The sequence below is a fragment of the Salmo trutta genome, chromosome 21 (assembly GCF_901001165.1).
Source record: "Salmo trutta chromosome 21, fSalTru1.1, whole genome shotgun sequence".
Taxonomy (NCBI): Eukaryota; Metazoa; Chordata; class Actinopteri; order Salmoniformes; family Salmonidae; genus Salmo; species Salmo trutta.
This window is the reverse complement of record NC_042977.1, coordinates 41,666,058-41,681,110: the sequence shown is the minus strand read 5'-3', so window position 1 is coordinate 41,681,110 and position 15,053 is coordinate 41,666,058. Positions and strand designations below refer to the sequence as shown.

Genomic DNA, 15,053 nt, shown 5'->3' with positions numbered 1-15,053 from the left:
TTTGCTTTTCAACAGGACAATAACCCAACACACCTCCAGGCTGTGTAAGGGCTATTTGACCAAGGAGTGTGAAGGAGGATTGCATCAGATGACCTGGCCTCCACAATCCCCCGACCTGAAACAAATTAAGATGGTTTGGGATGAGTCGGACCCCAGAGTGAAGCAGCCAACAAGTGCTCAGCATATGTGGGAACTCCTTCAAGACTGTTGGAAAAACATTCCAAGTGAAGCTGTTTGAGAGAATGCCAAGAGTGTGCAAAGCTGTCATCAAGGTAAAGGGTGGCTATTTGAAGAATCTCAAATCTCAAATATATTTGTTTAACACTTTTTTGGTTACTACATGGGTTATTTCATAGTTTTGATGTCTTCACTATTATTCTACAATGTAGAAAATAGTAAAAAAATTAAGAAAAACCATTGAATGAGTTGGTATTTTAAAACTTTTGATCGGAAGTGTACCGTTTGCAACTCCCTGCTGATTACCGCATTAACCCAACTTTCATGTGTCTCTCCTCAGGCCAGTGATGCCTGGTCCCCTTGCTGAGGCTGGACCCATTGACGCCCCGCCTCTTCCTCTGGACTTCGAGGGAGGTCTGGCCTCCTTGGTCCGTGAGGTCCTGGATTCGAGGCATCGGGTGGGGTGTCTTCAGTACCTCATTGACTGGGAGGGGTACGGCCCAGAGGATCGGTGCTGGGTTCCTGCGGTGGACATCCTGGACGCTTCACTGACCAGGGATTTACACTGTCGGCGCCATGACCAACCCACACCGCTTCCCAGAGGTCGTGTCCGGTGTCCGGTGTCGTCGCCGAGTCCGGTGTCGTCCCACTGTGGTCGTCCCCGAGTCCGGTGTCGTCCCCGAGTCCGGTGTCGTCCCACTGTGGTCGTCCCCGAGTCCGGTGTCGTCCCCGAGTCCGGTGTCGTCCCGCTGTGGTCGTCCCCGAGTCCGGTGTCGTCCCCGAGTCCGGTGTCGTCCCACTGTGATCATCCCCGAGTCTGGTGTCGTCCCCGAGTCCGGTGTCGTCCCGAGGTGGTCGTCCCCAAGTCCGGTGTCGTCGCCGAGTCCGGTGTCGTCCCACTGTGGTCGTCCCCGAGTCCGGTGTCGTCCCACTGTGGTCGTCCCCGAGTCCGGTGTCGTCCCCGAGTCCGATGTCGTCCCACTGTGGTCGTCCCCGAGTCCGGTGTCGTCCCCGAGTCCAGTGTCGTTCCACTGTGGTCGTCCCTGAGTCCGGTGTCGTCCCGCTGCTGGTGCAGCGCGTCAGGGGACGGGTACTGTCACAGATTCCCCCGGTACTGCTGCTCATTCCCTTCTAGGCTCATTCCCTTCACTGAACTGGATCATTACCACCAACCCCAGACTGTCTTCTCTCATTACTCACACCTGGTTCCCATTCCCCTTGATTAGAATGTCTATATATGTGACCTCTGTTCTCCATTGTCCTTGTTGATTATTGTTCCATGTCCGTTGGTCTTGTGAGTACCTGTGCTCTGTTGTATCGGCTTGCGTGTTACCGTGTTAGTGTGCACTTGTTACGGGTCTCGTCCCGTGTATTGTTGTTATGGGTCTCGTCCCGTGTATTGTTATTACGGGTCTCGTCCCGTGTATTGTTGTTACGGGTCTCGTCCCGTGTATTGTTATTACGGGTCTCGTCCCGTGTATTGTTGTTACGGGTCTCGTCCCGTGTATTGTTGTTATGGGTCTCGTCCCGTGTATTGTTGTTACGGGTCTCGTCCCGTGTATTGTTGTTATGGGTCTCGTCCCGTGTATTGTTGTTATGGGTCTCGTCCCGTGTATTGTTGTTACGGGTCTCGTCCCGTGTATTGTTATTACGGGTCTCGTCCCGTGTATTGTTGTTACGGGTCTCGTCCCGTGTATTGTTGTTATGGGTCTCGTCCCGTGTATTGTTGTTACGGGTCTCGTCCTGTGTATTGTTGTTATGGGTCTCGTCCCGTGTATTTATTAGAGGTTTACACCTCGCTCTTTGTTTGGGTTACAGTCCTGTGTTTTATTTATATATACATATATATACATATATATATGTGTGTTTGTTTGGGGCTTCGTCCCCGTCATGTTCATGGCGTACGCTATTTTGGGTAGTGAAATAAAAAAAACGATTTTCGCATTCCTGCGCCTGTTTCCAATCATTATACAATGTGACATAAACAGAGCACAGTGTTTATCAATGGGGTGTTAGACAGCAAACAAGCAAGCAAACTCACACATACAGGCAAACACACACACACACACACGCAAACACACACACATGCTCAAACACACACAGATTCACACACAGAGACAAACAAGCAAATTAAATACACACACACCTCAAACCCATTCATCCTTCTGTTTTTGCTAAATACCAATATTTGTCTGCCCTCTGCCCACGGTGTACACAGCAAGCAATCCTTTGACATGAGATATATCCCAGCCAGACCTGGGGTTGGAAAGTAATGACTTGCTGGAACTTTTGAGCCTGAGGGCTGGCCACTGAAGAGGGCACTGTTGTGAAAGAGGGCATATGAAGTGTACATCAGGCTACTCTGTTGCTATGGGTATAGGCATTGATAATCTACCATTACCTTAGAAGCTCAGGTGAACCATTGACTAAGAATTCATAGAATTTAATGACCAACACACTCCCCCAGCAATCTCTCCATCTCTTTGTCTTTCTATCTTTCCCTCCCCCTCTCTCTTTCTCTCTTTCCCTCTCAGAACAGATGTATTGTTGTTCACGCCTGACATTTTCTCCTCTCCACCTCCCACCTGTTTCACCCACACACTCTGGCTCTCTCCGCTGTATGCAGGCTCGCAGAATGAGCTGCTCATGAAAGGGAATCACTCTTTTTTTAAATCCCACTCTGATCTAGGTTCATCTCTCTTTCAACTTCATTAATCTCCCTGTTTTACATTTTATCCTTCAGCATCCTGTTGCAATTGAATTGAATTTGTTGATTAGACTACAGGTCTATAAGGTATCATTTATCATCCAAACTCTCTGTGTGATTTCCATTTCTTCAATATAGGCTTGTTGGGTTGTACTGTGTTATCGTCATGCCAATGTGTTCTTGTTTTGGTTAGAGAAAGAAAGAGACAGATACAAGGAAAGAGGTAGAGAAGGGCAGAGGGTGGATTAAAAGAGAAATAAAGAGAGAGGTGTACGTTATTGTATAGCTACCAAATTGCACTGCTTGCCAAGCATAATTGCCCCTTGCGGGACATATTAAGTACATGGTATTGAATCACATGTTCCAGAGATTCCGGTCTCTCTTGGTTAGACACCTTGGATCCTTGCATTACTTACTCTACTCCCATTAATAAATATCAGCTTTCTTGTGTATCTCCACACCACCATGACCCTGCAGTACCACTCTATACCCTGAGGCACAAACAGAACCGACAAAGGTCCACTACGAGAGACTTCTGCTCCATCATCTGTCATCTCTCTCTCTCTCAGCTGACTGGGTCTTTTCAGTCTGGCACTGCGGCATTTGGCGTTTGGATTAATATTACCTCATATAATATCTCATATGAAATCTTCCCCTGCACTGGCCATAGGAGGATATATTCTGGGCTTCTTGCTCAATGGTACGAATCCTTTCACCGGTTTCCTTTGTTTGTATTGTTTTTTAACTCGCCCCTTTAGCAGCAGGCTTGCTTTCAAATGGCTTCTGACTCGAGCCTTTTGAGCGGTTGTTTGGCGATTATTATTCAATGAGACTGAACTGAATGGATTAATTGATGTACTCAGCTGTGGTAGTGGAGCTCGGCGGCAATACAGACATGCAGATGGTATTGAAATGGAATTGAAAAATCCCCAGGTGTCGCGTCCTGACCAGTAAAAGGGGTTATTTGTTATTGTAGTTTGGTCAGGGCGTGGCAGGGGGTGTTTGTTTTGTGTGTTTCGGTGGTTTTGGTTTATGTTCTATGTTATCTATTTCTATGTGTTTATCTAGTTTTCTATTTCTATGTTGGGTTTTTGGCAATGACCTCCAATTAGAGGCAGCTGGTTGTCATTGTCTCTAATTGGAGGCCATATTTAGTTGGGTTTGTTTTCTCTTGTGTTTTGTGGGTGGTTGTTTCCAGTATAGTCTGAGCACCTTACTGGACTGTTTTCGTCGTCAGTTTATTTTGTTTAAGTGTTTTCTTTAATGAAGATGAGCACTTTACCCGCTGCGTTTTGGTCCAGGCCTTACGACGTCTATGACAGAACCACCCACCAAACAAGGACCAAGCAGCGGGGATTGGAGCACCAAACAAGGACCAAGCAGCGGGGATTGGAGCACCGAAGAGAAGGATGGACGTGGGAGGCAGAACAACGTTTCTGGGAGAGGAAACTAAGGGAGGTAGATGAGGCAGAGAGTCATCCCCAAAAATAATTTGGGGGTTGGGGGGGGCACATGGGGAGTTGGGCAGAGTCAGGATGGAGACCTGAGCCAACTCCCCGTGCTTATTATGGGGAGTGACGGATCAAGCAAGCACCTTGTTATGCGGAGATACGCACTGTGTCGCCCATACGCGTGCACAGTCTGGTGCGGTCAATAGGGTTCCGCAGCGTTGCCAGGCGAGAGTTGGCCGGCAGCCAGGGAGAAGTGCGCCGGCGCAGCGCATCTGGCCACCAGTGCATCTCCTCGGTCCAGTTTACCCTGTTCCTGCTCCTCGCACTAGCCCTGAGGTGCGTGTCACTAGTCTGGCGCCTCCAAAGCCAGCCCCACGCATCAGGCCTCTAGTGCGCCTGCCCAGTCCAGTACGTCCTGTTCCTGCTTCCCGCACTAGCCCTGAGGTGCGTGTCACTAGTCTGGCGCCTCCAAAGCCAGCCCCACACATCAGGCCTCTAGTGCGCCTGCCCAGTCCAGTACGTCCTGTTCCTGCTTCCCACACTAGCCACGAGGTGCGTGTTACTAGTCTGGGGCCTCCAAAGCCAGCCCCACGCATCAGGCGTCCAGTGCGCCTGCCCAGTCCAGTACGTCCTGTTCCTGCTCCGCACACTCAGCCTCCAGTGCGCCTCCATAACCCGGTACAGCCAGTGCCTGCTGTGAGCACTCTGCCATTAGTACGTCCTGTTCCCCGCACTCATCCTCCAGTGCGCCTCCATAACCCGGTACAGCCAGTGCCTGCTGTGAGCACTCGGCCTCCAGCGACGCTCTCCAGTCTGCAGCCTTCAGGGACGCTCTCCAGTCTGCTGCCTCCAGCGACGCTCTCCAGTCTGCAGCCTCCAGCGACGCTCCTCAGCCCTGAGCCTCCAGCGACGCTCCCCAGCCCTGAGCCTCCAGCGACGCTCCCCAGCCCTGAGCCTCCAGCGACGCTCCCCAGCCCTGAGCCTCCAGCGACGCTCCCCAGCCCTGAGCCTCCAGCGACGCTCCCCAGCCCTGAGCCTCCAGCGACGCTCCCCAGCCCTGAGCCTCCAGCGACGCTCCTCAGCCCGGAGTCTCCAGCGACGCTCCTCAGCCCGGAGTCTCCAGCGACGCTCCTCAGCCCGGAGTCTCCAGCGACGCTCCTCAGCCCGGAGTCTCCAGCGACGCTCCTCAGCCCGGAGTCTCCAGCGACGCTCCTCAGCCCGGAGTCTCCAGCGACGCTCCCCAGCCCGGAGTCAACAAGCGACGCTCCCCAGCCTAGAGTCTACGGAACGGGAGCTATGCCCAGAGCCAGAGCCACCTCCGTAGTGGGAGGATTGGGAGGGGGGGGGGTGTAGCACAGGGACCGTTGTTGACAGTGGTCCAGCGTCGTCCCAGTTAGGGTTTGGCCTGGGGGGGTGGGCTGTCATTTTAAATAAGAATTTGTTCTTAACTGACTTTCCTAGTTAAATAAAGAATAAATAAAAAATAATTCAATATAAATGGGTTTGTGATTTGCGGTAACTTCTTTGTTGTTCTAACATCCCAAACTGACATGTCAGTTTCAGTTTCACCAATGAAGGATTCTAGCTAATGAGAAGTGATCTTTCTGAGGTTGTAGAAGAAGGAGCTGAGGCGCCCTCTAATGTCTCAGAACTACTCCTACAAGTCAGAGTATATTCATCATATCAAGTTTCATCTGTGAGAAGGGACGTTTCACTCAAAACACATAATTTCCCCTTATTTTTGCTAAACTCTCTTGACTCCCTTCTTCCAGAATGTGGGAAACACCAACCTACACCTACACCCCCTCTGTCCCTCCCATAGCCCTCCTGTATCCCTCCCGTATCCCTCCCCGTAACCCTCACGTAGCTAGCAGGTTTTGAATGTTTTTGTCTCTGCAGAGATTGTGAGGGCGATGACCCATTTGATCAACAATGGCATGTCCATGTACTGGGGGACATCACGATGGTCTGCCATGGAGATTATGGTAAGTAGGCAAATTCTCTCACAACTTCCCAATACGTCAACTTCATATTCTCTTCAGCAGTGTGTAGACCTGCACGATCTGTCCACATAATTCACTGTAGCATGCTTGGGATATAAATGCTTTTGAAGTCTGACATTAGTGAGTAAACAAACATTATAGTGGTTGAAAAGGTGAATGAAGTCTGAAAAGTTCAGGTGCTGTCTTGTAATATCAATACTTTTGAAGATATGGAAGTTTGGTCTGACATTAACAAGAGAAGCTTGAAAAGGTGAACAGAGTCAGCATTGTTCTCACCTTGGTTCTGCCCCCCTCCCCTCTTCCCTTCTCCTCTCAATTTTTTTTCAGGAAGCGTACTCGGTTGCGCGGCAGTTTAACCTGATCCCTCCGGTGTGTGAGCAGGCTGAGTACCACTTCTTCCAGAGGGACAAGGTGGAGACACAGCTACCTGAGCTCTACCATAAGATAGGCAGGTGTAATAGTAACACCATCTCAGAAAGTCACTAGATTTTAGATTTGTCACACTTTGGGACTGCATTCAAGTGTCCTATAAACGCCCTTGAAATGCACAACCAGGATCAGACTGGTAACAGACTGTGCAGTAGTAGTAGTTCACCCCAAAATTCAAAGTTTGTCAAAAGTGGTCTAATGTCGAGCTGAGTCCATATTCCAAACTGCAAAAGGTAAACTCTTGATACCAGTACTTTTGTCCTTCAGTACCATGATAATCTGATGATTACCCTGCCTGTCATGTGACCTAACTCCCATGTGCCATTGCAGGTGTGGGTGTGGTCTCCTGGTCACCTCTAGCCTGTGGAATCATCACTGGGAAGTATGAGAATGGTATCCCAGAATGCTCCAGGGCCTCCATGAAGGTACTGCTCGTATCTGCTTGTCCCAACAACATCTGAGGGGATTTATGAATGTCAGCTTGGTCCTCAGGTGGTGTCTAAGACTGGTCTTCTTCCTCTCTTCCAGCCGTACGCCTGGTTAAAGGATAAGATAGTGAGCGAAGAAGGGAGGAAACAGCAGGCCAAGCTGAAGGAGCTCACTACCATCTCTGAGAAGCTGGGCTGCACTCTGCCACAATTAGCTATTGGTAAGATATCAGTAACACAAATGCTGAAAAGACAAAGTTGATGGTTTTCACGAAAAGCTTAGGCTCAAATTGCGTTTTTATTTTAGTAATAAGTCCTGGGTTTTTTTCAAGCGAGAAAGTGGCTTGTTTCCACTACTTTCGTGCCTGTAATTGATTTTGTTGATATATTGTACATGTATACCCCTGTGGCATCATTACATATGCTGGAAACTGTGTACCAAAGCCCTCACACATCACTGTAACCTTTACATGAGTGGGCTGGTCTTCCTTAACTCTTCGGAGATTAAATCATTGGTAGGTTTTATTTAGAAGGCCATATTGAGACGGCTCCCATTTTACTTGTGTAACTAAATTGTCCAGCAGACAAATTAAAACGCCTGCGTTCACTTGATTGTGCCTAAGGCCCGTACAGAAAAAAGCTTTCCAGTTCTCTGCCCCTTACTTCATTTTTTTTAGTAATTTAACTGGGCAAGTCAGTTAGAATCAAATTATTATTTACAATGACGGCCTACCCCAGCCAAACCTTAACCCAGACAATGCTGGACCAATTGTGCACCGCCCAATGGGACTCCCAATCATGGCCAGTTGGAATCAAACCAGGGTCTGTAGCAATACCTCTAGCACTGAGATGCAGTGCCTTAGACAACTGCGCCACTCGGGAGCCCAATCACACGCATGGAACGAGCTTCAAAGGGTGCTGAGATTACAGGAGCTCGTCCCTATAATTTATTTTAAAGAAGGGTTACACACTATGATGCCAAATGAAATGGGGGGGGCTGTCAATGTTTTGACCCCTGGTTGCACCACACTTTCCCAAACCATCCTGCTGTTCAATGTGTAAATGGATATTTTTTTAAACTGTAGCGCTTTGTGTTTTACGTTATAAATGTGTCTGCAACTTTGTGTGCTGCTATTTTGGCCAGGTATTGTAAAAAAGATTGTTCATCTCAATGAGACTAACCTGGTAAAATAAAGGTACCCCAAAAAACAGACAAATAACCATGCTGGATGTGGAAGATGACACTTTATGAGTAATGGAGGGATTACCTCCATAAGAGACTTGTCCAATAACAAACGTACATTTTCTTTTTCCATTGCAAAATGTTTTCCGTTGCATGCCCTAATGAACTCAACCCTGTTACCTCCCCTTCTCTCTCTCTGCAGCCTGGTGTCTGAGAAATGAAGGAGTGAGCTCAGTGCTGCTGGGAACATCCAACCCCATCCAGCTTGCAGAGAACCTGAGGGCCATGGAGGCAAGGAGCATATAGTTTACTTTTTTCATTAAGGGAAGAAGGACTCCCTTGAAGAATACATTTTAAGCTGTTTTAGGCCCAATGCAAAATCGACCCTGAGACTCTATGCCCACAGGAAGTTGGTGGCACCTTAATTGGGGAGAATGGGCTCATGTTAATGGCTGGAGCGGAATAGGTGGAATGATAACAAAAACATCAAACAAATCAAATCAAACTTTATTTGTCACATGCGCCGAATACAACAAGTGTAGACCTTACCGTGAAATGCTTACTTACAAGGCCTTAACCGACAGTAAAGTTCAAGAAGAGTTAAGAAAATATTTACCAAATAAACTAAAGTAAAACATAATTAAAAGTAACACAATAACATAACAATAACGAGGCTATATACAGGGGGTGCCGAGTCAGTGTGTGGGGGTACAGGTTAGAGGTAATTTGTACATGTAGGTAGGGGTGAAGTGACTATGCATAGATAATAAACAGTGAGTAGCAGCAGTGTACAAAACTAATGGAGGGGGGGGGGGGGGGGGGGTCAATGTAATAGTCCGGTGGCCATTTGATTAATTGTTCAGCAGTCTTATGGCTTGGGGGGAGAAGCTGTTCAGGAGCCTTTTGGTCCTAGACTTGGCGCTCCGGTACCACTTGCCGTGCGGTAGCAGAGAAAACAGTCTATGACTTGGGTGACTGGAGTCTCTAACAATTTTAGGGGCTTTCCTCTGACACCGCCTATTATATAGGTCCTGGATGGCAGGAAGCTTGGCCCCAGTGATATACTGGGCCGTACGCACAACCCTCTGTAGCGCCTTACGGTCAGATGGCGAGTAGTTGCCATACCAGGCTGTGATGCAACTGGTCAGGATGCTCTCGATGGTGCAGCTGTAGAACCTTTTGAGGATCTGGAGATCCGTGCCAAATCTTTTCAGTCTCCTGAGGGGGGAAAGATTTTGTCATGCCCTCTTCACAACTGTCTTGGTGTGTTTGGACCATGATAGATTGTTGGTGATGTGGACACCAAGGAACTTGAAACTCTCGACCCGCTCTACTACAGCCCCGTTGATATTAATGGGGGCCTATTCGGCCCGCCCTTTCCTGTAGTCCACGATCAGCTCCTTTGTCTTGCTCACGTTGAGGGAGAGGTTGTTGTCCTGACACCACACTTCCAGTTCTCTGACCTCCTCCCTACAGGCTGTCTCATCGTTGTCGGTGATTAGGCCTACCACTGTTGTGTCGTCAGCAAACTTAATGATGGTGTTGGAGTCGTGTTTGGCCACACAGTCGTGGGTGAACAGGGAGTACAGGTGTGGATTAAGTACACACCTATGAGGGGCCCCAGATTTGAGGATCAGCATGGCAGACGTGTTGTTGCCTACCCTTACCACCTGGGGGCGGCCATCAGGAAGTCCAGGATCCAGTTTCAGAGGGAGGTGTTTAGTCTGAAGATCCTTAACTTAGTGGTTTCCAGGTGTTTGATGCCATTCCATTTTCTCCATTGCAAACATTATTATGAGCTGTCCTCCCCTCAGCAGCCTCTTGCGCCTAAGCCCTATGTACGTGTGGAGACCTGAGAGGATTTGACAGGTGTACGCAATATGGTAGTAGCTCCACTTGCTCACTGATAAGCTAGGTGGAAGTTACACCATATGTCTTATACCTATCAAATCATCTTAGATGCAGTAGCCTCGTGAGCCTCCCTGATCTCGCTATTGTCATGACGTGGCCCTTTTGGGTGTATATCGTGGCTCCCCCCTCTCTCACTCTCTTTCCCACAACAGGTTTTACAGCGGTCATAAATTCTGCTTGTCGTCGATACCTGGAGGTGGTCTTGAGGAGGGCCGACCGGGCTCTCCTCCAGGTACGACGACAGCGGTTGACAAACATCTGGGCAGAAGGTATGCCAACCTTTTCTTCCTGCTCAGGGAAGAGTGGGGGCTGATACCCCAGGGAACACTCAAAAGGTGATAGACCCGTGGCAAAGCAGGAAAGGGTCTTGCGGGCGTATTCGACCCACACAAGCTGCTGGCTCCAGGTGGTGGGGATGGCAGAGACCAGGCAGCGCAGAGTAGTCTCTAGGTCCTGGTTGGCTCACTCCATCTGGCCGTTGGACTGGGGGTGGAACCCGGAGGACAGGCTGGCCGACGACCCAATGAGGTTGCGGAACGCCTTCCAGAACTTGGATGAGAACTGAGGACCCCGGTCGGAGACCATGTCTACTGGTAGACCATGGATCCGGAAGATGTGCTGCACCATGAGCTGGGCCGTCTCTTTGGCAGAGGGTAGTTTGGGGAGAGGAATAAAATGGGCGGCTTTGAAAAACCGATCCACCACGGTCAGGATGGCGGTGTTGCCATCAGACGGGGAAGACCCGTGACAAGGTCCAGTGAGATGTGAGACCAAGGACGGTGAGGGACTGGCAGAGGTTGGAGCAGACCAGCCGGAGCTTGCCGAGAAGTCTTGTTCTGTGCACAAACCGTGCAAGGGGCGACGAATGCGGGCACGTCAGGGACCATGGTAGGCCACCAAAAGCATTGTCGCACAAAAGCCAGGGTCCGACAGGAGCCCGGCTGGCAGGCAAGCCTGGAGGAGTGGGCCCACTCCAGGATCACGGAGCGGACGGCGTCAGGAATGAACATCCGGTTATCAGGGCCCCCACCGGTGTTCGGCTGGGAACGCTGCGCCTCATGGACCTGCTTCCCTATTCCCCAGCTGAGTGCCGTCGGCAGGCATGAAGTAGGAAGAATGGTCTCGGGTTCCTGGGTAGTAGTCGGGGGGCTATAGCGGCGTGACAGCGCATCCGGCTTGACATTCTTGGATCCCGGCCGGTACGAGAGGGAGAAGTTGAACCATGTGAACAGCAGGGCCCATTTAGCTTGCCTGGAATTGAGGCGCTTGGCAGTGCGGAGATACAGTTAGATTAACAATAATTTATGCTTTCTGCCAGTATCAGATATGTCTATGTCCTGGGAAATACGCTTGTTACTTACAACCTCATGTCAATCGCATTAGCCTACGTTAGCTCAACCGTCCCGTGGAAGGGACACCGATCCTGAAGAAGTTTTAATCGAACAGGGGCAGGCAAAAGGCAGGTCAAGGGCAGGCAGAGGTCAGTAATCCAGATAGGTGGGGAAAAGGTACAGGATGGCAGACAGGCTCAGGGACAGGGTAGGCAAAGGTGAGTAATCCAGAAAGGTGGAGCAAAGGTACAGGATGGCAGGCAGGCTCAGGGTCAGGGCAGGCAGAATGGTCAACACTGGGAAAACTAGGAAACAGGAACACTCGAGAGACAGGAGCAGAGGGAAAAACACTGGTAGTCTCGACAAAACAAAACAAACTGGCAACCGACAAACAGAGAACACAGGTATAAATACACAGGGGATAATGGGGAAAATGGCAATCACAAAGACAGGTGAAACAGATCAGGGTGTGACAATAGGAATATTTTTGAAAAGATTAAATGTGATGTTAGCCGTCTAAATGAGAGTATGGGTTTTCATATAAAGTTTTAACTAGTTAGCGACCACACCCCGTGAGTACAGACATGACATTTTTTTTATTCAACCTTTATTTAACTAGACAAGTCAGTTAAGAACAAATTCTTATTTACAATGATGGCCTAGGAACAGTGGGTTTAACTGCCTTGTTCAGGGGCAGAACGACAGATTGTTACCTTGTCAGCTCAGGGATTTGATCTAGCAACCTTTCGGTTACTGGCCCAACGCTCTAACCATTTACACCAGTGCCATGGAACGTCCCCTTTTCTACTAAGTATAAAACCCACTTCCGACAAAATTAGATCAGAAAACATGAAGCGGTAGCTACATGTTGAAATGGTTGGCAAATTAAACTAGAGTCAAGATAACGCCAGGACGATGTCCCCCCGTTGGAATGGCTATCACTCTATAGACCAAAACATGCCAGGTGAAGCTGGTGTGTGAAGTGGTTCAAACTACAACTCTACCAAAGCACAAGACCAGAGAACATGGAGGTCATTCCCATGCTGAAATGGTGAAGAAATCTACAAAATAAAAACCAATTATTCAGGCTGCAGCTGTTTAAATACTTTAGTCTGGTAAATGCATCCGATATAAGAACATTTCTGAATGGTACTCTGAAGTATCCAGTATAACAACTACAACGGACTTTGATCTCTGGTGGACAAACCAGAGGCTTTCTGTCGACTGACTATCCAGCAGACAGACCGGTGATCAGAGAGGGACAACAAAGGCATACAGATGTAAATATGTAAATTGCAATTTATTTTCAAATGAGGGGCTGTTCATGTTAAAAGTATTAGCATTTCATAAGTGTAGTTATCAACTGTTTCCCGCTCTCGAACTGTCCCCACTTAATTTCCTTTGTCTACCAAGCCATCATATCAGCTTAGTCCACTAGGGACTTTTCTATCATGTCAGTAACCAATGTATGACCTATGTGTGTGTGTGTGTTTATGTAATTCTGTGATTGATTAAGTTAGTTAGTAAATAAATAATTAAGCCAATTTGTATATCTCTGACTCATGATCTATGTTAGGGTTTGTGCAGATATCCAAGGGTTTGCGACATTCAGAATATGCCTGATGAGGTCATAATGCATTAATAAGTGAGTGTAATCGATAAAATATGAAAATATCTGAATAGTTATATTCGTGAAATAAACACTCTTTAAGCATTTTCCCGTGGTGCCCCGGCTTCCTAGTTAATTAAAGGTACATGATTAGTTTAATCACGTAAATAAATGACAGAGAATTGATTTGATAAATGAACAGTCTTCACATTTAATGATAGTCAACGCTACGACACTATCATCCACAGATCAGGCTGGCTGGCGAGGCTAAGGGTGCAAGGTTTAGGGTTCAATTTGGGATACTGACATCTATTTCTCAGCACTCATACTGCTCCCCTTCTCTAGTCTATGCCTACACTGTTTATTTACAATTATGGATGCCTATTGTGGTGTAGTTACTAACTACTACTACCAGCATAACAACTGACTGAATCAATGGTATTGTTTCTCTTCTTCATGTATTCTAGGTCATTCCAAAGATGACAGCAGTCATTGCCACAGAGATTGACCACGTCTTGGGAAACCAACCCCACAGGAAGAAGGACTTCCAACAAGCACATTAGGATGGAGCCATTCTACAGGACTGTGACTAATCTGGACCAGCTCTCATCAGTGGCACCTCCAGTCAGTGGCACCTCCAGCCATTGTGTGCCCAACCCCGTTTGTGTGTGTATGTGTATGTGTGTTCTACGCAGTTCCTCGTCCTGCCACGTCCAAATAAAGATAAACCAGTACTCAGTGTCGTTAACTAGGAGCTCTGCTTGACAAAGCATGCATGCCACACAGCTCCTCCACTCCACTTCAGTGCAGCTCAAACCTGCCGAACTAACCAGCCGTTATCAAGATAGCAATCAAGTCAGACTAAGATCACCTGAATCAGTTGAGGCTGCTGAGGGAAGGACGGCTCATAATAATGGCTGAAATAGACTGTAATGGATAGAATAGAATTGTATCAAACACATGAAAACCATGTTTTTGATACCATTCCATTTACTCCATTCCAGCCATTATTATGAGCCGTTCTCCCCTCACCAGCCTCCGCTGAATCTGATGTGCAAATCCCTTATGGTACACCCAGCTGTCCCGCATTCTGTGTAGAAGCCTTTGTAGGCTAAACGGGACATTCACGAGGACAAACTCTTGGACAGAGGACTGTGTTCCTGTCCTCCAAGTGATAGACATTGACAAATGATCTGTCCATGAGGGTCAGTGCTGGCTGAGCCCCTCCTATCCTACAACCTGAGTGCTTACCTAACCCTGCATTGTTGTAGTGATAATGAACTGTTTCGATACATGCTGACATCTTGTGGTTTTTAACTTTTGTTTTCCCATCGTGATGCTAAAATACCAACAGAGTTGTGTTGGATTGAATATTTCAAAACGACATGTGTAATGACTGTTAACTGATTATATATATTTTTGTCAATAAATGCAGAAGAACACAGTATTATTATGATAGTACTTTCATAGTATCTCCCCATTTCTCTCTAACAATGCATTGTCTCTTCTGCTAACAGATATTGCAGGCATGTACATAGGTCTACTGTTAGTGTAAGCAGCATTACTGGATGCTATCTAGTGCCCTCATTGCACATACCGATATATTTTCATTTTATCCAAGTTAAACTGATATATATGATGTATATTCTACCCTTTGTCATTGCACCTGGGCTAAAACTGAATACAATATCTATTCAAATGTAAAATGGTATAATGAAATTATGTTAGAGGTTGAGAGTTCAGTCAAGACTCCTTAATTATTTGATGTAGTTGTTGTTAATTTGTACATACTGTATATAAATAAATATCCAGTGTGAACGATGG

General features: G+C 47.7%; 1 protein-coding gene across 1 annotated transcript in view; it reads left to right on the top strand.

The window, feature by feature from the left end:
• Positions 1-15,053, top strand: part of kcnab1b (potassium voltage-gated channel subfamily A regulatory beta subunit 1b) — a 76,684-nt gene extending 61,631 nt beyond the window's left edge. The window contains exons 9-14 of the mRNA XM_029705733.1: positions 6,235-6,320; positions 6,666-6,786; positions 7,098-7,192; positions 7,296-7,416; positions 8,581-8,669; positions 13,697-15,053. Coding sequence (XP_029561593.1) covers positions 6,235-6,320; positions 6,666-6,786; positions 7,098-7,192; positions 7,296-7,416; positions 8,581-8,669; positions 13,697-13,792 — 608 coding nt within the window. The 3' untranslated portion in view covers positions 13,793-15,053. The remainder of the gene's footprint in view (positions 1-6,234; positions 6,321-6,665; positions 6,787-7,097; positions 7,193-7,295; positions 7,417-8,580; positions 8,670-13,696) is intronic.